Source organism: Protomyctophum parallelum (assembly GCF_964188405.1).
Source record: "Protomyctophum parallelum genome assembly, chromosome: 11".
Classification (NCBI taxonomy): domain Eukaryota; kingdom Metazoa; phylum Chordata; class Actinopteri; order Myctophiformes; family Myctophidae; genus Protomyctophum; species Protomyctophum parallelum.
The window spans coordinates 31,841,339-31,865,638 of NC_139707.1; the positions used below are offsets into that span (position 1 = coordinate 31,841,339).

A 24,300-nucleotide genomic window follows, 5' to 3' on the forward strand; every position below is an offset into this window, starting at 1 on the left:
TCCATACGTTGATCCCTCCCCACCCTTCAATGTCTCCCTTTTGACTGATGCCTGTCCATTTAAACTCTAGACGAAAACTAGAGTTCTCAACAGGCGCGAAACTTAAGGCCCGGCCCTTCCTGGGCTGACATTCCATATGTTGATCTGACCTCATCAAACCCTGTACACTCAAGACACACTCCATATATGGCCAGACCTCATCAAACCCTGTACGCTCAAGACACTGCCCCCGCTGCCACCCTTATATGGAACTCATATGGAGCTGACCAATTCTGACATTCCTTATGTTGATCTGACCTCATCAAACACTGTACACTCAAGACACATTTCATATATGGCCAATACATAATTCATTCCATATGTTGATCCTGCCAAAGCGCCAGCACTAGCTCGCCCAGCAGTCTGCCGTCACCCAGGCGGATGCGTGCACGCGACCTATGCCTTTAGGGCGAGGTCGCTTCTTTATTGATTATTGATTGTTATGTCATGTCATGACTATGAATTGATTGCATATAGGGCCTAAATGGAAAAAAGATCACAAGGTATTTTTTTTGTGCTATCCCTTTTGGAATAAGTGTTTGACTGTACTCTGTTGCTGTTTTTACATTTATGTCTAATAAACTATTTAATCAATCAAAAAGCATGTACATCAAGCCGCCTCACACTACAGAACCAAGGAGACAGGCTGCTGACCCATGGGCCCCATGGCTTGGTAGTAATTGCTTCCCAAGGCTACTCAAAGTATCTGCACCATATAAAAGCCTTAAGTCTTAGACCACCTGCAGTAGACATATACTTTAAGAGGCAGAGATGCCTGTTTAACGCATTCACTAACTCATTAACTCATTATCTCATAAATAAAAATGTCCTGTCAAAATTAACACTGATTCAATGCAATAAATTAATTTAAATCACAGCTTAAAATGTGTGCTGTTTCTTTCCATTTTGTATTTCCTCATCCTGTCTACCTTGGCGCGGGGTTGGAGGGAAAGACGTTGTCAAGGGAACGAGATGTTTTGTAGAGTGAGGCGAGGCGAGGTGAGGCGACACGGGGGCGTGGGCCACAGGCCCGCTTCCCCCCTATAACATACGCCTCTCCTCCAGCGAGATAATTGCATTTAAGAGCGTCTGATTCAATTTGGCCCCTTCCCTCGCGCAATTGTTTCCTATGAGTCTTTATGAAAAATGGCCAATATTTAGGGATTATGGAATTACCCCGAGCAGGCAAAGCATCTGTTTAAGATGAAAGCCAGGGGGGAAGGGGGCGGGGGGATAAAATCTCGAGCAAGCGGTGGAGCAGGGGTGAGGTGAGGTGCATTCTCTGCTTACAGTATTTTCCATTTAAGCCATGATAAAGCCCCAGTAATCTGGGCCTTATGTATGAGACATTGTGTAGGGAAATGAGACCACAATAACAGCAGCGTGATTACACTAAACTGTAACGAGAAAGAAAGAAAGAAAGAAAGAAAGAAAGAAAGAAAGAAAGAAAGAAAGAAAGAAAGAAAGAAGAGCTAAACTAGTAAGCGACTGAAGGAAAGGGGAGGTGTTTCGCTTGCTGCTGTTGCTGAGGGCCACTTATCTTATCAAGGCTGATGTCTGATCACTTTGCCAGCTGAATTAGAATGAACCACCCTCTGTGTGAAAGGCTCAGAGGAATCCAAATAGGCCAGAGAGAGAGAGAGAGAGAGAGAGAGATAGGGAGAATTGTATAGTGTGATGAAATTTTGCAGTGTGAAAGTTATCATCGCTGCCATTTAGTAGTCCAAAATACTATATGGAGCCTTGGAGGCTTTGAATGGAATATAAGAGAAATGGCTAAATAAAATACGAATGGCTGAACGCAACTGCAGGTTTTGCTATTTAGTTTTTTTTATCTACACCAGTATGGAGTGGCAAGGGTCGGGATCATGTTTTCGCTTCTGTGAATCTGTTTGTGAGCAGCTAATCTCGGTCACCTCAGTTGGCCTAACCCATTTTTTTTACAGTATAAGAGGTCACAACAGAGTTCCTGCAAGTTGCAAATACAAATATTTATTGCGAACAACTGGAAATGGAATTTATGCTGTGCGTAATACGTGGAAAGCTCCGATCATTAATTGTTTCAACAACAACAACAGGCACACAGGTGTCATCTCCTCATCTGTCTGTCATATCATTACTATACATCTTTCACCAGATGGCCGCTTGTATTTGCTATGACCCACACTTCATGACCTATTCAAGATCGCAATTCACCAGATTACAATAATTGTTTTGTGGGTTGCTTGTGATTATGAAAAGACACAGCCTATGGGGGTATTGAGATTCTGATTATATAAAAGTGTGATGTACATACAGTAGGCTACGTCAAACAAATTATATATATATTCTTTTTTTATATATTTCCTTTTTTTATATAGTTTTTTTTTTTATAAACAAATTCTGATTCTGTGTAGACATTGAAGCATGCAGGACCAGGTATTACATCATGGGGTATAATATAGCACATGCATATGACATTGATTCTCTCGTCCTGCAATATTAAGTCACCGAACAAGTGTCACTCCCAGTGTAAGCAGATCACAGGTGCCTACACTGGTTATATCCACAGTTCTGTATAGCGGTTGTTCTCAAAGAGACCAGCTGGTCTAGGGCACTCCAAAATTGGGATTGGGCACTTGTCCCCAAAATATTAGCATCAGTCGGGGACACTATTCACACTTACTAGTCAGTATTTAATTAAAAACACACGCCCGGGCCTCTGGGGGAGTCTGACGAACCAGAGAGACGATCCAGAGACCAGGTGGGGGGGACATGCCTGTGGATGAATGCATTCAGGCCATCACCACAGCCACCTCTATCCAGTGACTGATGAGCCCATCCCTCCTGCGTCCTGCCCGGCTGCCACAGCAGCAGAGCATGACAAGAATTTGAATATCGTTGCTGTCGGGCAGAAACCTCTTAACTCTATCTTTTAACTTTCTCTGTGTGTATTTTTTTTAATTAACGCCCTACTTGATCACACTACAGCGTCAAACAAAAACGCATACATTATGAGGTTTCCACCCGACAGAGACTAAAAGGGACCAGCTAGCGGGCACGACAGAGAAGAGGCTTCCTGGAAGAAGGGGCTTGAAAATGCAACGTTTTGGAGGGTTTGCTTGCTTGCGGCACCTCAGCAGCACATAATAGAGGCAAGTGGTGGAGGAGGAGGCAACAGTCATTATAGGCTCTGTCTGTGTGAAGCCATTCATGGAGGAGTGCCAGTGCAGTGTATGGCATCCACCTGGATGAGTTGTTGTAGCTGCTGCTCGCTCCATAGAGGGAGGGCCTTGGCATGTCCCATTGCCCATGGCTGCCCCCACCGTTGCCTGCTCCACTTCTTTAAAGGCCCACGGTCCAGTGGGCGAAAAATAAGCATATTAATTATTAAGCGGTGAGTAGCAACCGGTATCTAGGGGACGGTTTGTGGTTGGGGGGGTGGCTTGTGTGTGTTTTAGTGTGTTTGTGTGCGTTTGTGCGTGCCAGTTTGTTTTAGTAGTGGCGCGGTATATTCACCTTCACCATGTTATGTAAAGACAGAGCCTATGGTTCAGTTTGCTGAGGGTGGGGGATCCATGCCCCCACTCTATGGTCATTCATTTTTATGGCCGGAGGGGATAGGTTTTATCCCTGCTTATGGACAAACTCTCGTCCTGTCTTGCGTGACTCCCTCAGGTTCCTCGCTCTGCACTATTAGGCCGTGTTGGGACCCATGAAAAAGTGCTTAGAAAATGAGTTCCGTTCCCATGTCATGGGAACTACTCATTCAATGCATTTTTTCATAGATAATACCCTTCTAGACTTTGGGTTAAAAGTTCTACTCATAATATTCTGCAGTATTTTGTCACAAGCCATAAATGTATAAACAGTGTATAACCAAAAAACGAAAATCTTGTGCTGCTGTTTTTGCTTGTAAAATGTGTTTTTGGCAACACAAAATCTTTCTCAAATGTCAAATGCATATACTTAACATCTGAAACAAGTATTGGTGCCTTTAGTTTACTCATATGTGAATTTAGATCATGAAATGTAGCATATTTGTTAAACAATATGCTTCAACTTAAGTGTTTGCCACACAGTACAATGAAACCTACACAGTAGATTGTGCCAAAAGCTTATGTTTCATACATAGAAAATGTCTCAACCTACTGTGTAATGAAAGGTAGAAAAGAAATCAGGGCACCTTGGACCAAAGTGCCAGAAAGTCTATCCAAATGTTACCACGCCCCCTAAATTGGTCAAGACTAAAAAATAAAGTACTAGAGGTCAGAATGATTACAACATAATTGTATGAAACATTTATTTATTTACAAGTACCGCAAAGTGTCACAGCATCTGTCATTTGTACATCCACCCCCCCCCCTGCCAAGGAAATATATGAAAATACAAAATAGCATACAAATGCATCACAATAAAAACCTTCTGTTGGCTGTGTAAGTAGTCTGTGCTGTTTGCATTTATGCATTGCATTTAAATGGATGTAGGCAGTGTGGCAATTCTTTAACATCTTAATAATTCTTGAACAAAACAAGTAGTATAGGCCTACATGGTAACATGTTGGGTTACTCATCCCTATAACTTTCATCAGTCATCATCCCATGTACCTTTCTTCTGTTTCCTTTGACACATTTTCACAGTCCTGAAAGTGACATAAATCAGTGCAAGACAGTTTTGCAGACATACATCTTTCAGTCTCACTTTTTTTTTTTTTTTTTTACAATTACAGTGGACTACCTGCAACACACTATCAGGGGCAGGATTTCTAGTCATCCATGTTACTGTTAACTCCCCATCCTCCATGCCCCATCCACTGCCAATGGGTGAAGGAGCACATATCCTACTAGTCAGAGAACGTCTCATCACTGCTGCTTGGTAGTTTGCCCATTTGTTGAAAAATTCTAGATACAGTTGACTGGTGAATGCCAAAGAGGTAACCTAAAAGTTCCTCAGACAGATTGAGGCGCAGCTTGATCAGTGTAAGCAGAAGTCTCTGAGTATCACTAAGTGACTGTTTTGCAGGAGGTGGTAAACTTGGTGACACAAAATTTAACAACAACATGAAAGTCTCTACATTTGGTAGTCCTGTGAAGAATTTCATTTTGCTGTCATTACATTCTGAAGGATCAAAAGTACGATGTTTCAACTCACTTTCTAATTTGTTGACTTTATCCCTAAGTGATTGACATTCAGCATTTAAAGATTTAATCTGTTCATGTAATGAGGCAATGTCATTTTGTGTTTCCTCTGTCTGGACCCCAATGCCTGGGACTTCAACAACAGTCTGTACCTCTGCTGTACTTCGAATAGTGATGGAGGTGAAACCAAATAACCTTGGCACGTAGTCAGGATGTAGAGGATCATCACTCTTTTCCCCTTAAATAACAAAAACAACAAAAACATTTACTAGAAATATGATATTAATTTGTTTACATATATGGGGTGTTTTCACATATGTCCTGTTTCAGACATCAGCCTCAAAACGGGACGGGGCTGCCAAATCATTGTGAGAATATCTTTTTTACATTAACCACTGGAACAATAGCATACCTATTCTGGAGGGAATATTTGCAGAAAATAGCAGATCTACAAGCTCACAACATTGTGAGCTTGTAGACCGGCTATTTTGGCAAATAAGTTTGGTGTAGAGCAGGGGTAGGCATGGCTTTAACCACGGGTGCCAAGGGTGACCACTGGCACACAATGCCAGTGTCTCACTCTAATGCCAGTCTGGCATTAGAGTGAGAGAGGATTAGCCTGCATGTCTGTAACTGAGTGTACAGATGGAACAAATGGACCCCATTGGACCCCAAATGGACCCTTCTTAGGCCTTAAGCCTACAGGTCTGTGAGAGTGGAACCAAATGGACCTTACAGGTCTGTAACTCTGAGAGATGGAACCAAATGGACCCTTACAGCCTGAGTGTACAAATGGACACATGCAGGTCTGTAACTCTGACACTATGGGTCCATTTGGTTCCATTCGTACACTCTCAGAGTAAGTTACAGACCTTAAGGATCCATTTGTGCAATAACAATCAAAAGTTATGTATGTCCTTGAAAAAAAAAAGTTTGATAACCACTGTACTAGTCAGTGGAATCTTAATGTGTCATATAAATCAGTGTCATACGATATTCTGAGGAAAACCATGTAGACTTAACATTCAGTAACTGCTTGTGTTGATCAAAATAAGAACATTAACATAAACCGTGTGTGTAGAAACACGTAACAACATGTTGATGAGTGATTACTATATCTTTCAGGGGAACGGACTATGTTAATCCACTTCTTGGTCCACAAGAAGAGAACTCCGTTAGGTTCGTTAAAAACGGGACATTCTGTGAAAAGGTCCTTTTACATTGAACGTATGGTTTTACAAAAAAAGCAACATACCTGAGTCCTGGCACAAAGTGGCACCCGCAAATCCATGTGTCGGTGTCTATGATTCCAGTAGCCCTGAAACATGACGGCGAAGTGCAGCGATCCATTTACTTCTTTTTTCTTTACATTTCGGCAGTCTGTAAAAGGATAGCTCCGAGTTCTTTTTTAATCTGTTTGTACAGTCAATCGCACAACAGCTCTTTCCCCATTTTACTTTTTTTGCGCGGTGTTTAGAGTGAATGAAAACAGCGCAGCAAGCCAGCAACAGTGAGTTGCTATCAGGTTGCTATGGACAACAAAAAGTTCTTCCGCTTACGATGACGTCATACTCAAGGGAATAAAGCTTCTACACGATTGGTCCACGTGACCAAAACCACACCACTCCCCTTGCACATATTATTACGCCTTGTAAGAAATAGTCCCGTCTTTGACCACTGACCACAAAAAAACTGCAGGACGGCACGAGTAGAACTTTTTTATTTGGACTTTCTACCTATAAATCTCTTTTATGGAGAAAAAATTGTGTAGTCCCCCTTCCGTGGGAACGGACCTGAACGAAAAGGGACCTCACAATACGGCCTATATTGCATTCAGATCTAAATAAAGCATAGAAATGCCCACAAAAACTAATCTTAAAAAAAAGAAATAAAAAGCATGCAGTACTGATCTCATTCCCTCCACTGATCTCATTCCCCCCAGATTCGGGGTGATTAATTAATTCTACTATTATGGCACCAAAATGTGGAATGCACTACCACACGCCATCAAAAAGTGTGACTCCCTATCCTCCTTCAAAACCGCCATAAAAAAGCACCTTTACACAAATCTTCTGGCTTGCAATATTAGTATTTTTCTGTGAATATATGTACGAATATTTTGATGCCAATACTTTTGCAGTTTTACTCAATTATACAGGCCTTTTACTTACATTAAACAGAGTAGCCTACTTTTACCACCACTGCCTGGAATAGGTAGGTCCTCCATGACCTTTTCAAGGACACTTTGGTTGGAGATAAAAGAATTACGGCATCATAGCCCGTGACCTGCCGACTAGACAGGACGGGCTCTCTTAACATTCCATTTGATAATCTTTATTTCGAACATGGGCAGGTAAAAAAATAACAACAAGGAATGCCATAATAGAAAAGCCCAAAACAAGTAGAAAACTAAAAATATACCGGTATTCATTGATCCATGCCATGATATCCTCGCTACTTAAAAGACTATTGTCGTCACGCAACACCATCACACGATGAAATATAAAGGAGTGGTTAACCACTAAAACCCTCCTATAGTGCTTTTTTTTATTTCTTCAAAATAAATGAAGAAATTTAAGACACGTTGATCAGAAAAGTGCAATTTTCCTTCATGCATGTGTCGTGCACCATCCTTGCCATTTTTTCAACCAGCAAACACTGTCCACCTCCCTTCTAGTATGACACCCTGGCATCACGAATGATCAGATTTGTGTACATTATATGTATTATTACACTTGGTAAACTAAGGTAATTGTTTTGTTTTGATGGGATGTCTTGGACGGGGATTTGAAGAGATGTTTATTGTGTTTTCATTGCATAGCGTTCATGCTTGTTAATAAAAAGGAAACTGCATTATGCAGAGGACGTTAGCAGGAAGATAACAGGTATATAGCCATTAGCCAGGCTGAATGTGTGCATCATTGTGAAGCCATGTACATGTGACAGGTGTTCCACACTGCGTGCATGCAGATGTACACAACTTGCTGAAGCATCGAGCACCGCTGTTGTGCATGCAACATATCACAAACATATCGCAAACACAAACATATCGCAAATGTCAATGTACAGAAAAAAACCTGCAACATACTATCTGCTGCAGTTCCAGTGTGCATACACTTGCATAAGCAAGCAAGCACACGCGCACACACACACACACACACACACACACACACACACACACACACACACACACACACACACACACACACACACACACACACACACACACACACACACGGCTGCTCACAAAAGCTACACGTGTAAAGGCCTTTCAACAAAGTGCCTTTCTCTGTTGGATGAGTAACCTTTTCAGTAGAATCACACACGAGCACACACACACCTTCATCTCATTTTTCTGGCCTGGAAGGCAAAACAAATTATTCCGCCTGCCCACCACATCAACCCCACCCACCCAGAATATCTCTGACATTTCCACATCTAAAGGCTCACGGTTTGGCCGAAGTAATTGGCGCAGTCCTTTAAGCATTTCATTAACATCTCCGTTGTTAGAAATAAGTACAAAATATAGTTTACACTTTAATCCTTACGGCCCCAATTTTGGGCCATGTCATTATGGGCATCTTCAAAACTCATCAAATCATCCATCATTATGCCTGAGGTACAACTTGAGAATATGACATGTATTTATGAGAGCCGGCTACGTACTGTAGGAATAGGGAATGATATTGATAGTGATAGGACACACCCACGACACATACAGTACCACCTTTTGCCATCAGGGCGACAACGGGGGGGCAGGGGGCATACCAGATCATGATTGCTGTCTCTGGTGTTGTGGTTGTGGGAGTCACTCACTTTGGATAAGTAATTAGACAGGTTTTGCGGAGCTGAGCACTGTCCTTTTGCACAGTGTAAATGACACTTTAGAGTCTGACACGTTGTAGTCTCGCTTAGCCAGACAACTGTTCCACAATCTCCGAATCCTACATAGAGTCTGGAACTACACATCCCGAAATCCAAGACAGGAAGCTGTCGTTTCCATTCAGGAAAAAAATATTATAAAAATATCTTGGGAGTGGTTTTATTTTTTAATTTCCATTTCTGCTAGGCAGCAAGCTATTATGCTTAGATGATTTAGATTTATATCAAATATGCGCGACTGTAAAGACTTAACGGAAGCAGGGTGGAGGCGGCGTCACATCCGCTTTATCCTCTGATCATTTTCAGAGCTTCTGTTGCTCCAGACTCGGAAGCATTTGAAATTGTGGGAGGCAACAGTCTGGCCACGCGAGACTAGATATGTTGTGGTTGTCATCATTATCGTGGTTATCCCGCATGAGGCCGAGGAAGCGAAGGCAGACGGACAGGAGACATCCACCTCCATAGTCCATACACAGGGAGCTGCCCAGACCACGTCCCCGTGGTGCTTGGGCAGTCCAAGGCCGCTTGTCTCATCCATTATGGGGCCTTTGATGTCCCTGCCACATTAGCCTGCAGATTCTCTCCGAGCGGCTCCCAGGAGAGGAGGTGTAAAATGATCGATATGATCCATAAGAGACATATAAAAGGATAAAGGTTATTAACTACACGAGGGCTAATCGCGAAGAGGGTGCGGCAGAATGACCCCCGCCCCCTCCCAATACCCCTCACCCCCCCCCCCCCCCCCCCCCCTTCTCAAACTCCACCCGCGTTCCCTGGGAGGTTGAAATTGCCAGGGATGAAATCAATTTGTAGCTAGTATATTGTGATATTGCGCTTATTGATTTTTCCAGTGCTGCCCTGCCTGCACAGGGAGCTGTGAATGGACTCCCTTGCTATTTAGTTTTATTTCCTTCTTTTTGAGGGGACACTGCCTGTTCCAAACGGCCCAGTGGTACAATAAGTACTCAGATGTTTTACTAAAGTAAAGTACTTAATTTAGTTTTTTATCAAAAATAGCCCATGTATAACATACTGCTTGAGTTGCTTGCTAATAATAATCAAAATCTACACAAAAAGCTGTCAAACAATTGTAGTGGACTAAAAAGCACAATATTTGCCTCTGAGATGTAGTTGAAAAAGTAGCCTACCTCAGATTTGTACATACAGTACTTGAGTAATTAAGAGTAGTTACATTCCAGGGAGCTGTGCATGGACTCCCTCTGTCTCTGACTCCCTCTCTCTTATTTTGTTTTTAATTTAATTTATTTTTGTCGTGAAGTCTGGCTGTTCAGAACGGTGGTCTCTCTCTCTCTCTGTTGCACCTTTCAATCAAGCTTAGCGTGGTTATCCTCATGAATATGAAACCTAATACTCGTAGGGTGAAGTCAGTGGAAGTTGACGGATGAGGCTGCATGTGAGCGCCCGTGTGAGCATGTGTGTATATCCATGTCCACGCGTGTGTGCATAATGGTAATAGGGAGCACACAGTTCTATCCCAACCGGACACCATCTCTTCCCCTCTCTCTCTCTCTCTCTCTCTCTCTCTCTGCACTATACTTCTCTGCACAAAAACACTCCTGAGGGTGAGTAATTGCTACTTTTTCCTCACTATAGCCAAGTGACAAAAGGTTAATCGCAGCCACTTTTTGACATTTGCAAAGTCCTTTCTGTGCGCCGACCGCAAACGTTTTGTTTCTGCTTAAGCAAACAGTCTCTGTTGCGTCTTCTCGTCTTGCAGTCACATGCAGCCCAGGCAGACTCGCTGCTTTCTCATGCTAATGATGACGCAGCCTGCCACCCTGGCAAAACATAATAACACTCCAATAAGCAGCACAACACAGATGAGCGTTTTGATGTAACACAGCCAACCCCCCCCCCCCCCCCCCCCCCACACACACACATACACACACACACACAAGTTTATTTTTGAAATATTTGTTTTGTTTTATCCATTATTTTGAGCTCAATGCTTGTACCATGCCTGTCCAAAATTATAAGCTTACAATCTGAGCCCCATCTGTTGAACGTGCCTCTCGCATACTGTGCGCCTAACGTGGCGCGCCAAAGTGGTATCCGCCAATTCACCCCTCTCTCTCTCTCTCTCTCTCTCTCCTGTCCTCACTTCCTCTTTCCTGTGTTCTGCCTTTATTCTGTCTCTCTCTGTACTTTTGCTTTCCCTCATGTCTGTCTGTCTCTCTTCCTACTGCCTCTCTCATCCCATCATCTCTCATCTTTTTCAATCAGCCTGTCTTGATGTTGATTCCGCAGCTTATCGCCACAGCTTTTTTTAAACCCTTGGAGGGTATGTAATATGGTAATGTGTACAATTTCAGAAGTTTGTGATATATTTTATGCACATCCCAGCTTTCTTTGGTGCTGAAAGAAACCGTGGAGTACAGTACAGGAGTTCAATTCATAACAAAGGGCCAATGTGTTCAATTTAATTCTGAAGGATTCAACTCAAGAGTTACAAGCCGTTCTTCATGAATATGTACGCTTTTTTTCATCTAGTACTGCAGCCACTGTTTATACTCACTTGCACTTCAAATTCAAGTTTTTTGTCACTTCACAAAGTTTACAAAAGAGTGGGTGAAATTCATTTTCACACAAGCTCCCAGTGTTTTGCAGTTACAAATAGGATAGAGAAATAAAGGGGGGGGGGGGAGTCAGATATAGGACAACAATATCGATTTACAAATGCAGACATACAGTACTTGACATGAGTTTCCATGCTCAAAAGGCAACTAGAAAGTCAGGCACAATATCTCATTCTCTTGTATTCTCTTGTCCTTTAGCAGCAGTTATGATGCCCGGCTGAGGCAGGAGCCTCCCCCACCCTCACCCACATTTTGTTCAAGGAGACGATCTCGGATCATGGAACGTTAACTCCAGAGGAGAGCCAATCGCTGTTTCATGACAGCTTCTCGGGGCTGACAAGGCGTGCTGGGAGCTTGGGAGCGGTACAAGGTGACAGAGAAAAGGACACAAGTAATCAGTGTCTACCTTATAAGACAAGAGACTGCCACGCAGCGCACGTCCTCTTGATAAGATCCGCCAAACGTTTCATTCAGGGCCTATGCACCAGTAAAGATACCCAGCGTTCACTTATCCATTTTGTAACTCTGAGCGCAGACAAAAACGTGAACCAAATTGATTACATTTGTAGAAGCTCAAGAGTTACATTTTACTGTGTTGCTCCCCAAAGAGAGATGGCAAAAGATCCCCCACAGGCAGCGAAAAAGCAAGATTGGTGGTGCATCGCACGCATCCCTGGCATTCAGATGCAGCGCCTCTCGCCTGGCAGTACCGTGCGGACCTGCAGGTCTCCTCCAATTGTGTATCTAATTGATTACTTCCCATGCAATTACTCCCATGTCACACTCAATACTTCACCACTCCAGGAAAGGGGCAAGAGGGAGTTCCTATTGAAGGACGATGGCTCGTATTGTCACATTTGCAAAGCCCCTTAATGTGGACTGGGACAAGCACGGTTGTTAAATGGGGGTCTGGATGGAATATTTGTGGATGGCATGGTGTTAATTGACTGTACTTTGTGTTAGATACCGTAGTGAAACTGTCTCAGTTGGTCACTATGGGACTGGAGATCAAGCCTGACTGGGTTTCTCAAAAGCCTCTTAGCAGTTCAGAAAGTTATCTCAGTACTCTCAAATTAACTGGGAAAACATGGCACTATTAGTGTTTTCAAGGCTTAAGCTCATTGGTTCAAGTGGGGTCCGGAGACCCACAGGGGTCGTTGGAGGGGTTGAAGTAGCACAATTTGTTACCTTGAATAGGCATTTAAAAATAGCAGATGTACAAGCTCGCAGCGCGGAACGAAGTGACAATTGCTGTGAGCTTGTACATTTGTACAACATAATCTTGAATGTATTAAGAAACACAAATCTTCTCTTCCGGGGGTCCCTGGCTCAAGTCAAAACATTTTCAGATGGGGATCCATAGCCAAATACATATTAATCTGTGGGTCCTTGACATGAATTAGTTCGAGAACCAGTAGCTAACTTGGCCCCCTGGTAGCATACGGGCTGATGGTCACGTGGCATGTTCACGTGAAATGAAGATTGCTCAACTGCACCTGTTATTTAGTTTTTGAGTGGTGCCTAACCGCTCCATTACACAGCAATGTGTGTATGTCTGACTGTATGTATGTACTGTATGTCTGTCTCTGTCTGCATACATGTCTGAGCACATGGCTGCAACACCTAAAGTGGCCAGTAGAGTACAGCACAGAGTAAAGTGGCAAAGAGTACACTACGGTATGAGCTCTGGGACATTCATGGGCCTCTGGATGTTCCGGCCTTCCGGGGACACCCGGGGACCCCACACGGACCCCCTGGGGAGCCCCACATGGTAACTCTGTCATTTCTCGACCGATTTGGATGCAAGGCGGCTTGCCGGAACAGGGCCGGCACCCTGGGCGCGTCCCTGGGGGTCTGGATGTTCCGGGGACCCCCGCACAGTACACTACAATACAGTACAGAGCACAGTAGAGTACAGTACAGTACATGTAATTATTTTTTTAAAGGCTCCTCTGTGCTGCAAACACTATAGTGTCCTCCCAAAGAAAAGACAAAGTTATAACACTGTTTTGGAGCTGTTTTAAGTCTCCAAAGGCCTACTTTGGAACTTTAATTTGCTGTACTTCTCGGTTGAAGCCAGAGGTTAGGCACACCATGGCCTCCTGGGTCGGTCTTATCATTTTTTTAATATGTTCTCCTACTCCTTAATGATGCTTCTTTGAAATTTCATAAGCAGAAAATAACAGTACGTTATGAAATATTAATGGACAACAACAGCACAACCTGCCCGGAGATAGAAAATATAATAATAATAAAAAGGGGTACATGCTTTCAGGCCCATTAAAATGCTTCAGGGTATACGTGTATATTGGTGTTGAGTTATAACGCGCAGTCATGTGTTTATATGTGTATGTTAATTACAGTATGCGTTTGTCCATGTGCAATATTGTGCAGCATAATGGTTCAATTATTGGATCTGGAGCAGAAGCATAATAAAGTTTTTTTTGCTCAAAGCTTTTTGTGGAAAAAACATCTCTTCACTTCCTTCAGACTAGAGTTGAACCACAACCACAACCAAAATTAGTCACAGTACATAACACATGTGTGACTTGTGTGACAATGAGATTTCTACTTCAAATGTAACAACCGGCCAGGTCTTTGGAAATCTCTAAGGAGGGCAAAAGAACAAGATGGGGGAAGAAAAACAAATGAGACCTCGGGAAACAAAGATAACAGAAGGAATGTTCTCTTTTCACATCAGACGTTTTGATTGAATGTGGAGAGGAGGGAGACAGTGGTGGTGATAATTATGGCAGTATCACTAATGCTAATAAAGTCGATCCACTGCTAGCTCTGGGTAGAAGGCAAGCCCCATGGTAGAACCGGGGTGCCATAAATTATGGATTTGGTGTCATCATCAAGTAGTGGAATGATTAAAACATATATTCTGCTCTTTGCCGTTATGCACGTATGCACGCACGCACGCACGCACACACGCACGCACGCACGCACGCACGCACGCACGCACGCACGCACGCACGCACGCACGCACACACACACACACACACACACACACACACACACACACACACACACACACACACACACACACACACACACACACACACACACACAATAGGACGAGTGTTTTCGATGAATCTAATGGTTAAAATTAATTTTGAGGTTACAATGGGTTTGTATAGGAAGGGGCTGTGTCTGATATCAAATATCTAAATACTAAATCAAGCAACTTAAAAACTCCCACAAGCCTGAGTTGATGATAAAAAGGCCATCGAGAAAGAAAGAAAAGCGAAATATCGCTTTGAGTAAAAAGTACTTTTTGTGCATTGACACATCTCTGCAGTAGTCAGTGTAAAGTGGAGCATTTGGTTCCGTTCCCATTGAATAATTCACTCACGATGGGGCTCTGGAGGCCTGGCTAAAACTCTTGACTGTCTTAAGCTCGTTAGAAACACAGGCCTTCTCACGTCTTTTCTTTCTCACATTTACCACGATCGTCTCCAGCATGGCAGACTTGGCTACATGTATACTGTCCTTTACATCCAGTCTGCCATCGAAACCCCCATCGCCTCCTCTATAGCCCCTGGATGTGAAAGTCAACTTCCACCTCAGTGGGCATGCACGGAATGTTAATGTCATCTCTCTCTCTGCCTGTGTCTGAAGAGTGCAAACTGACTGTGAAAAGTGGAGTGGTTAAGTAATCATTTTGCAGGTGTGGGGTTGCCATGGCAATCAATTGGCTGAGGCAGAAGCTGGAAATTGCACAGGCGAGGGGACTTTGGCTCATTAGGCCCACTGGCAGAGCCTGACAGGGCCTTTTCTGGTGGTTCTGGACAACCGCAACTCAATACCGGACACTGCACTCCCTGCAGGGGTGTGGAACGCATGTGTCGAATTTGACCGTACACAACCGTACACACACGTAGACAGACACACACACAGAGGGACGTGGCACATTTATTGTAGGATATACCGTAGTATAATCAGTTTGTGTGCCGCAGCCTCAGCTCACGGCTTCATGTTGCAGCAAACTTCAGAGTATGGGTTTTATGTCGGCCATTCAGACTATGGGTGTTATGGGTAAGTCTCCCATTGGCTTAGAGGCTGTCGTAACTCTGTCTTACTCTATGGCTCTGTTCCATACCATCGGTTCTTTGGTCTTGTGTCATCATGGTTCTTATACTTTACATAGCCTACTGTACATAGTCCTCCTGTACTTTAAACATGACATTCATTCACCAGCAGGATTCGTTCACAGGAACATCCTCATGTTGTAATGTCATAGCTGACAACTCTGACATTTTAATACGGTGATCACAGTATAACACTGCCCCGCACACACTCCGCATTTTCTTTGATGTGAACTGTGAAGAATGATGTTTCAAACGTTATAATCCCACAAATAAATATCCATTGAATTGTGTATGCACTTGTATGAGCCTCATTCAGGCAGGTGGAGCGAAATGCCTTCACGACGGACGACGTACGTCGCGACGTATATTTTTCCGTCGCAACGTATATTCGAGTACGTCCTGGCGTAAATATCAATTCGTCCCGGCAGAACGGACTCGTCGCGGCTATATCTACCCGTTTGCGACGTAATATGTTGGCTATTATTTTCCGTCGCGCCAGAACGGGACTCGTCGCAGCTATATCTACCCGTTGTGGCGTGAGCTGGACTCGTCGCGACAGAACGTGACTCGTCGCGACTATATCTACCCGTTTGCGACGTGCGCCTCGCCGGTCCGGTCTCCAGGCGAGCCTGCGTCCTTCATATATATTTTTTTCTGCTCTCGTTGGACTTAACTTTAAAAGTCCAATGGAACACCTCTTTGTAACGGGTCGCTGTAGTATAGTGGTCTAATTCCTCGCCTCTCTATTCTTTTTTGCTGAGGACGCTGGTTCAATTCCCGCTCGCGGCAAACCAAAATTATTATATTTTAGACAGACAGACAGACAGACAGACAGACAGACAGACAGACAGACAGACAGACAGACAGACAGACTGCCTGTCTGCCTGCCTGTCTGCCTGCCTAATGTATTGTAAATAATGTATTCATTCCATACGGCTATTTTTTTTTAATATAAAAACTTTTGTCTTTCGCGCGATTCGAACCAGCGTCGTCAGCACCCAAACATTGAGAGGCGAGTGATTAAACCGCTGGACTACAGCGGCCATACGTTACAAAGAAGTGTTTCATTGGACTTATAAAGACAATAGCACCCAGCTGCAGTCTCGCAAGGGGAGGGACCGGAAGTGCTTTTATTTCCGGCTTCCACGTGCACAAGCGCACATACACGCACGCGAAATATAATGCAATATGTAATAATCAGCTCATACATTATAAAGACATTATTGCATTATGAAGTTTTATTACAGTATGAGTCGCCTATGTGGAGGTTCTTAATGTAACACATTATTACATTATAGAAAAATCTATTAAGTTATGTGCTCGTCTTTTAATTACATTATGAGCTGATTATTACATTATGAGGTCAGATGTAGAGTTGCTGGCCGCCTCAGCTCCATATATGGAGATCTAGGTGATGATCCAGTCTTTTCAATGTATGGCTATCCAGGGTTTGATGAGGTCAGTGTCGGGATCTTATATCATATGGAAACGGCCATATATGGCGGTGTGACGTGTCATGAGGCGTGACCATATATGGAGGCATGACACGAGGCGTGACATGACACACTTACTGACTGACTGACGGGAAATGCAGGTTTTCATAGTAAATTAAATGCATATGGTCGTGTGTCTGTGATCTATGGTCTGGACATGGTGTGTGTGGGACAGGGGTACGGGGTTATAGCAACTTATTACATTACTTAAATGCCTTGATATCATTATGTTATAATCGACCATATAGGCCTAGCCTATTATTGCATATCATTTTATTATTGTTAGATTTGCATTTCTTCAAATATGCACACTTATACCACCAACTAATAAGCTTTCAATTAAAATATTACCTACAACAAACTACTTCAAACTTTTCCAAACCGACCACGTAATTATGTTTAAGCACAGATGGTACTATATACACCCGGCATTTAAGCGCGCACCAGCAAGTGCGTGTCGTGCACGCGCATTATATTTCGCGTGCGTGTATGTGCGCTTGTGCACGTGGAAGCCGGAAATAAAAGCACTTCCGGTCCCTCCCCTTGCGAGACTGCAGCTGGGTGCTATTGTCTTTATAAGTCCAATGAAACACTTCTTTGTAACGTATGGCCGCTGTAGTCCAGCGGTTTAATCACTCGCCTCTCAATGTTTTGGTGCTGACGACGCTGGTTCGAATCGCGCGAAAGACAAAAGTTTTTATATTAAAAAAAAATAGCCGTATGGAATGAATACATTATTTACAATACATTAGGCAGACAGGCAGGCAGACAGGCAGTCTGTCTGTCTGTCTGTCTGTCTGTCTGTCTGTCTGTCTAAAATATAATAATTTTGGTTTGCCGCGAGCGGGAATTGAACCAGCGTCCTCAGCAAAAAAGAATAGAGAGGCGAGGAATTAGACCACTATACTACAGCGACCCGTTACAAAGAGGTGTTCCATTGGACTTTTAAAGTTAAGTCCAACGAGAGCAGAAAAAAAAATATATGAAGGACGCAGGCTCGCCTGGAGACCGGACCGGCGAGGCGCACGTCGCAAACGGGTAGATATAGTCGCGACGAGTCACGTTCTGTCGCGACGAGTCCAGCTCACGCCACAACGGGTAGATATAGCTGCGACGAGTCCCGTTCTGGCGCGACGGAAAATAATAGCCAACATATTACGTCGCAAACGGGTAGATATAGCCGCGACGAGTCCGTTCTGCCGGGACGAATTGATATTTACGCCAGGACGTACTCGAATATACGTTGCGACGGAAAAATATACGTCGCGACGTACGTCGTCCGTCGTGAAGGCATTTCGCTGTCTCTCCATTCAGGTGAAGACCGCTATGCAATGGTTGACGTGACGAGATATTAACTTGTGGAGTTGGCGCTGGCATCAAATGATACGACACCGATCATTATTGCCGTTATACCTGTGTAAAACTATTGATTGTGCAATGGGTTAACAGGCAGCTCGACAGAATCAAGTAGTCCCCCCAACGTGTGAATTACATGTGTGTATTGACTGTGTTCATAGTAGATTGGGTGGTGTTTGATAGGCTATATACCCTAATTTAAGTTGGCCGTCGTCATCGTTTAAATAATTAATAATTGTGGTGCGGCCGGATATATCACTTCCACTGTCTTGATGCACGCCAGTGACACTTTGTATCTGGCAGAGCATATTAGTTAGTAAAATAGGAGGTAAACCAAGCAGTTTCCAGGGTCTGTACAAATTGTGTACAAGTGTGTACAAATTGAACCAAATGGACCCTTACAGCTCTGTAACTCTCTGTAACTCAACTGTGGCCTAATGCAGCAGCAGTGTGACGCCGCAGCTCTGCTCGCACCACCTACAGGGCAGCGCTCTGTGGATTCGTCTATAGACTGGCCTGCAAGTGCTCTGACAGAGGTTGCTGTCGTATAGTTGTATAGTGAAACAGTGGCGCTCAAACATTTTCCGTCACATTGATACTGTATATGTGTTCCATTCTGTCTCATCTCTGATCATTTCCCCATCCTATTCGTAATTCCCTGTTCCATAGTCAAATCACTTCTGCCACTGCCCCCCAGTTCTCCCGCATTTTTAACAATTCAGCAATTTGGGCCCTTGATTGTGATATCACTTTGAGTACGGAGGAACTCCTTTCTATGTTTGACCGTACATGCACTAGCACTTTGGATTCCGTTGCGCCCTTTAAGATAAAAAAAAGTAAGGCACAAAAGCACTTTCTGAGCCATGGCTTAATGACAACACTCGCAATCTTAGACGAGCCTGCAGACGCGCTGAGAGGAAGTGGCTAAAAGACAGACTTCATGTCTCATTAGAGATTCTACATGACTGCTTCAGGGAATACCAGAGAGCTGCCGTAGCTGCAAAAAAGGATTATATTTCCAACCTTGTGTCTAAAAACAGTAACAAGCCACAGGTTCTTTTCAATGTCCCCATCCCTGCCTGAAATAGGGTACAGTCCCGGCTAATTTTAAACACGCCACTATCAAACCTCTTCTTAAAAAGAATAATTTAGACCCCTCCGTCCTCGCTAATTTCCAACCTATTTCCCAGCTCCCATTTTTATCCAAAGTTTTAGAAAAAGTAGTATACACACAGCTACAAGTATTTTTAACCACTCATGGTATCCACAACACATTTCAGTCTGGTTTTAAACCTGGTCATAGTACCGAAACGGCCTTACTTAGAGTGACAGATTTATCTGCCTCTAAATACCAATAGTCTGCTCACAGACCCCTTCCAGCCACTCCTCAATTGCATAAAAAGTTGGATGCTAAATAACTTTCTCACCCTCAACGAAAGTAAGACGGAGGTAATCATTTTTGGCCAACAGTCAGGCCTTTCCCTTGCCACCTTGGGACCCCTCAGTGCTCATCAGTGAAAAAGCTGGGTGTGTTGTTTGACAACAACCTTAAAGGTGTAGTGAAATGAAAAAGACGTTTTTCACACTTTTAGACCATATCCGTGGTCATCATATGGGCATACCTAACAATGGATGCCATTTTTTTTTGAAAATTCTCATTTCTGTGTGTTTTTATATCAAAGGTCCATAAAAACGATTGTATTATTTATTTATTAAAACGAAAACGTGCTGCGTGATGATGTGTAGAGATACACATCGATAAAAGCCAATAAAAATGAAGCTCACCCGTTTAATTCCCCATATTTGCGCATCCGTCCAGCACAGCTTCTACTGATTACAGAATACTCAGTTTTTATTTCCATTCAAGATAACATCCAGACAGTGTACTCGGTTTCAACTTAATCATCACGCTAAAATATGTATCTGAAAACATTATAGGGTAGAAATAAGCCACATAACAGTAAACTGGTTGTGCTGGCCGACCATCTGATTTATAAACAAACACATACCACGCTGTTGCGCATAGCATAGCTACCGTCCCTAGCTACCGTCCCATCGCCTGAAGGGATGCGACGCTCTGATTGGTTCAGAAACTTCAGACCGGTGTTTCATGTTGAAACACCATTTTCATGTTGTTCACCATTTCCATTTCACTACACCTTTAAATTTAATAAACAGATCAGCTCCGTGGTCAAAAGTAGTTTTTATCAACTTAGGCTCGTGGCCAGGATCAAGGGCTACCTTTCCCAAACTGACCTTCAGAGAGTCATCCACGCCTTTATCTCATCTCGCCTCGATTATTGCAATGTGCTATATGTAGGCATGGACCAGTCCACCCTCAGACGTCTGCAGCTTGTGCAAAATGCCGCCGCTCGCCTCCGTCCTTGCCTCCCTCCACTGGCTACCCGTTAAATTTAGAATTGATTTTAAGATTTTATTATTTGTTTTTAAAACCATAAACGGTTTTGCCCCCCTGTATCTATCGGTACTCATGGACCCATACACCCCAGCCAGGGCCCTGAGGTCAGCTGACCAATTCCAATTACAGGTCCAGAGGTGACCGTGCCTTTTCAGTGGCCGGCCCAAACTCTGGAACTGTCTGCACCTACATATCAAGTCTGCCCGCTCCTTAGAGGCCTTTAAGTCTTTACTTAAAATCCATCTCTTCTCCCTGGCTTTCAATGTTTGACCTAATTAACCTGTGTACTATTTGTTGCTTTGATTTTGTTTTACTATGCTACTTGTGTTATTGTATGTTTGCCTCATAATCGTGTACAGCACTTTGGTTGACCTTCTGGTCTTTGCAAATGTGCCCTAGAAATAAAGTTTGATTTGATTTGATTTTGATTTGATGTGTGTCTCTCTGTCTCTGCCCTTGAAGCTTGATTCACACTTGCATCGTACGATGGTGGAGCTTGAATTAAGAGCAATACGGACAATGCAATCAAATTGACCATTTGGTTCTATTTGTACACACAACCACACCTGGGGGTCTTTAAACTTAAATGGTGTGAGAACCACTGGTTTACTGTAAATCAATTGATTTCCCTAGCTCTCTTTGTTGCATGCTTACCGAAGCACAATATCTCCCAAATTGAAAATGTTCGTTCTCTGTAAACACTTTTTATGCTTTTCTATTCTACCACTGACGTGCGTGCGTGCGTGCGTGTGTGCGTGTGCGCATGCAAGAGGAAGCAAGGAGGAAGAGCAGATTCAGGCCATGGCTGCTCACCACAACTTCCCCTCCACTTCATGGCTTGAGGCCACGGATGGCACTTCAAACAGCAGCCTGGCTCTCCAGTGTGCCCACGCCACCAGCACTGGGCCAAACTTGGCCCTACATATACGAAAAGGATGAAAACCTAATGCTGATGGCGGACAAACGTCACTCCCAAGGTACAACAACACCAAACATCAGGCGAAGCATAACAGACGAGCACGTGGCTGTAACACACACACACACACACACACACACACACACACACACACACACACACACACACACACACACACACACACCGCAGTGACGGTTGTGTATGCGTGTCTGTTGCTTTTTCTTTATAATTATACTGTATGTATAGGAAGGGAGAGTAACATATTATATGCAGTGAATGAATGCACACACTATAACCACCGTATACTTAGCATTTCTCACATCACCTTCAGCTGGGTGTCAATCCATGTCACTCTATAAATCATGCCTTGCTTATTGCTACACTGAACAGAATCAGGTCTGTGTGTGTGTTACAGTACAGTACCTGTGACACCATCTGTGTGTGACTTCTTAGCAGTGCAAACGTTTGCATACTGCAAACACAGGCTGAAAACAATCAGTGCACTGAGTGCACGCTCTGCACCCACACGTGTTTTCTACCAAACGTCTCTAGGCACATTCTTACCGTCTGTCTAAGCAGTGGTAATACGTTGTGTACCCATTGAACAACAAACCAGTAGGGGGGAAGAAATGTTTCCATCTAAAGGTTAACAAGAACGCTCGCCCCAAAACCTCTTATGGTCTTGTATTTGTTTGAGGTTAAGGTTAGGAATAAATTTTTAGGGTTAGGCATCGTTTTACTGATGTTACATTTAACAATAAGGTTAGGTTTAAGAATACCTGGAGGCGTTTATATGAAAATTCAAAAAATACTTTAGGGTGAACCTTCATATAGGGACGGTATTGGGATTGGTTTGTTCTCTACTGCTCTAGCCCATACATAGATTGCCCCAGACATAAGAAATAGCTCAAAATCCACTATATTGTTGCTAGTTGAACAGTATTAATCTCTGTATGATTCTTCTTATTTCTTTTAAAGTTTTTACTTGATCACATTCACATCTTTTTTAATTGTCCTTGATCATGTTTTACCTTAATGTTGATTTATGGCACGTTGCCATTACATTTTTACCCCTTTTTATATAAAGCACTTGGAGCTGAATGGTGCAAAGTTTATTAAATGTATCGGCCGACGGAGATGGATAAAAAAAAAGTCACAAGCTTCTCCACCCACTGACCTCTGAGTCATGGAGCCTGAGGTGATCCTGACAGTGCAGGGTTGGAGTGCATCAGCAAGAAACCATGGACCACGCAGAAAAAGATGAACATTTCTCAGCATCTATTTACGCTTTTTCTCCCTCCCTCCCTCTTCCTCTACAGTACTGTCCTTCTGAAAAAGATAGACTTTGCATGAAAGTTGAGTGGGTTGAAAATCAGACGGAAACGCTGCTCTTGTGCACAGGGACAAGCGAGCAGGAGGAGAATATGAGGTGAAAATGACAAAAGATGATAACAGCACTCTATGAGTTTGCATGAAGAATGCATCTAGTCCCTTGGTATAGGGGAAGATTGTTACAGCAACATCTGGACCAGGGAGAAGGGTGGGGGGGGGGGGGGGGGACCCAGCCGCTTATTCTGTACTGTTCCCAAGTGTGGGAGGGAAAACTAAAAGTACATTTTGTTGAATGTATTAACTCGAGTCTATCTCTCTCTGTCCTCCTATCTTGTTTTCTCTACTTAACTTCAAATATTTATGTAGCAGCATCATTTTTTTTAATACTGTACATACTGTACAGAACCCCAGAAGGGGTTCCCGTCCAGAAGTGTTAGAACACCAAAAAGGGGTTCCCGCCCAGACAACTTGAGCCCTATACAAGTGCACTACAAGCTCACAACACATTGCGATTTGACGTGTTGTGAGCTTGTAGAATGTTTTGCTGTTTAGCTTGATTGCCCACCATTCACCTGGTACAACATCCTGGTCACGTGGATTCACATTATCATGTGTCTTCTACAGTCTGGTAGCGCTGTGTGGGCATTTTGAAGAAACCAAAAAGTGTTGTAATTGTTTTCATTTGGCGGATCATCTGGCAGATGGAGTGATGTAGGCCTACATGTAAAGGTTTAAACCCAATTGACTATATTCCCAAGAGCTCTATACTAAGCCCCCTCCTGGTTTCCGCTAGCCACTAAATATGTGGACCATATACAGTAAGGACCACTTCACCACTTTTCAACTTCTCTTCATATGGTCCTCACTAATGTTCATGATAAACACCACAATTTATTGTCTCCACCAGGCCGAAGGCATGTGGGGAGAGTATGTTTTGCACTCCGTCCGTCCGTTTGTGTGTCCGTCCGTGTGTCCGTGAACAGCTAATCTCGGCCACCGTTAACCCGGTCGATGGCAAATTTTGCACACACACTCCCTGGATGCCAACGATGAAT

At 43.4% G+C, this 24,300-nt stretch overlaps 2 protein-coding genes across 3 annotated transcripts in view; both read right to left on the reverse strand.

The window, feature by feature from the left end:
- Window positions 1-24,300, reverse strand: part of erbb4b (erb-b2 receptor tyrosine kinase 4b) — a 457,442-nt gene that overhangs the window by 164,129 nt on the left and 269,013 nt on the right. The window lies entirely within an intron of this gene.
- Window positions 4,862-9,576, reverse strand: LOC310866402 (uncharacterized protein; the record flags this gene model as incomplete). The annotated part of the gene is made up of 3 exons (XM_083776008.1): window positions 4,862-5,269; window positions 6,506-6,598; window positions 9,511-9,576. The coding sequence occupies 3 exons, from the start codon at window positions 9,574-9,576 to the stop codon at window positions 4,862-4,864; spliced, it is 567 nt and encodes a 188-aa protein (XP_083632134.1).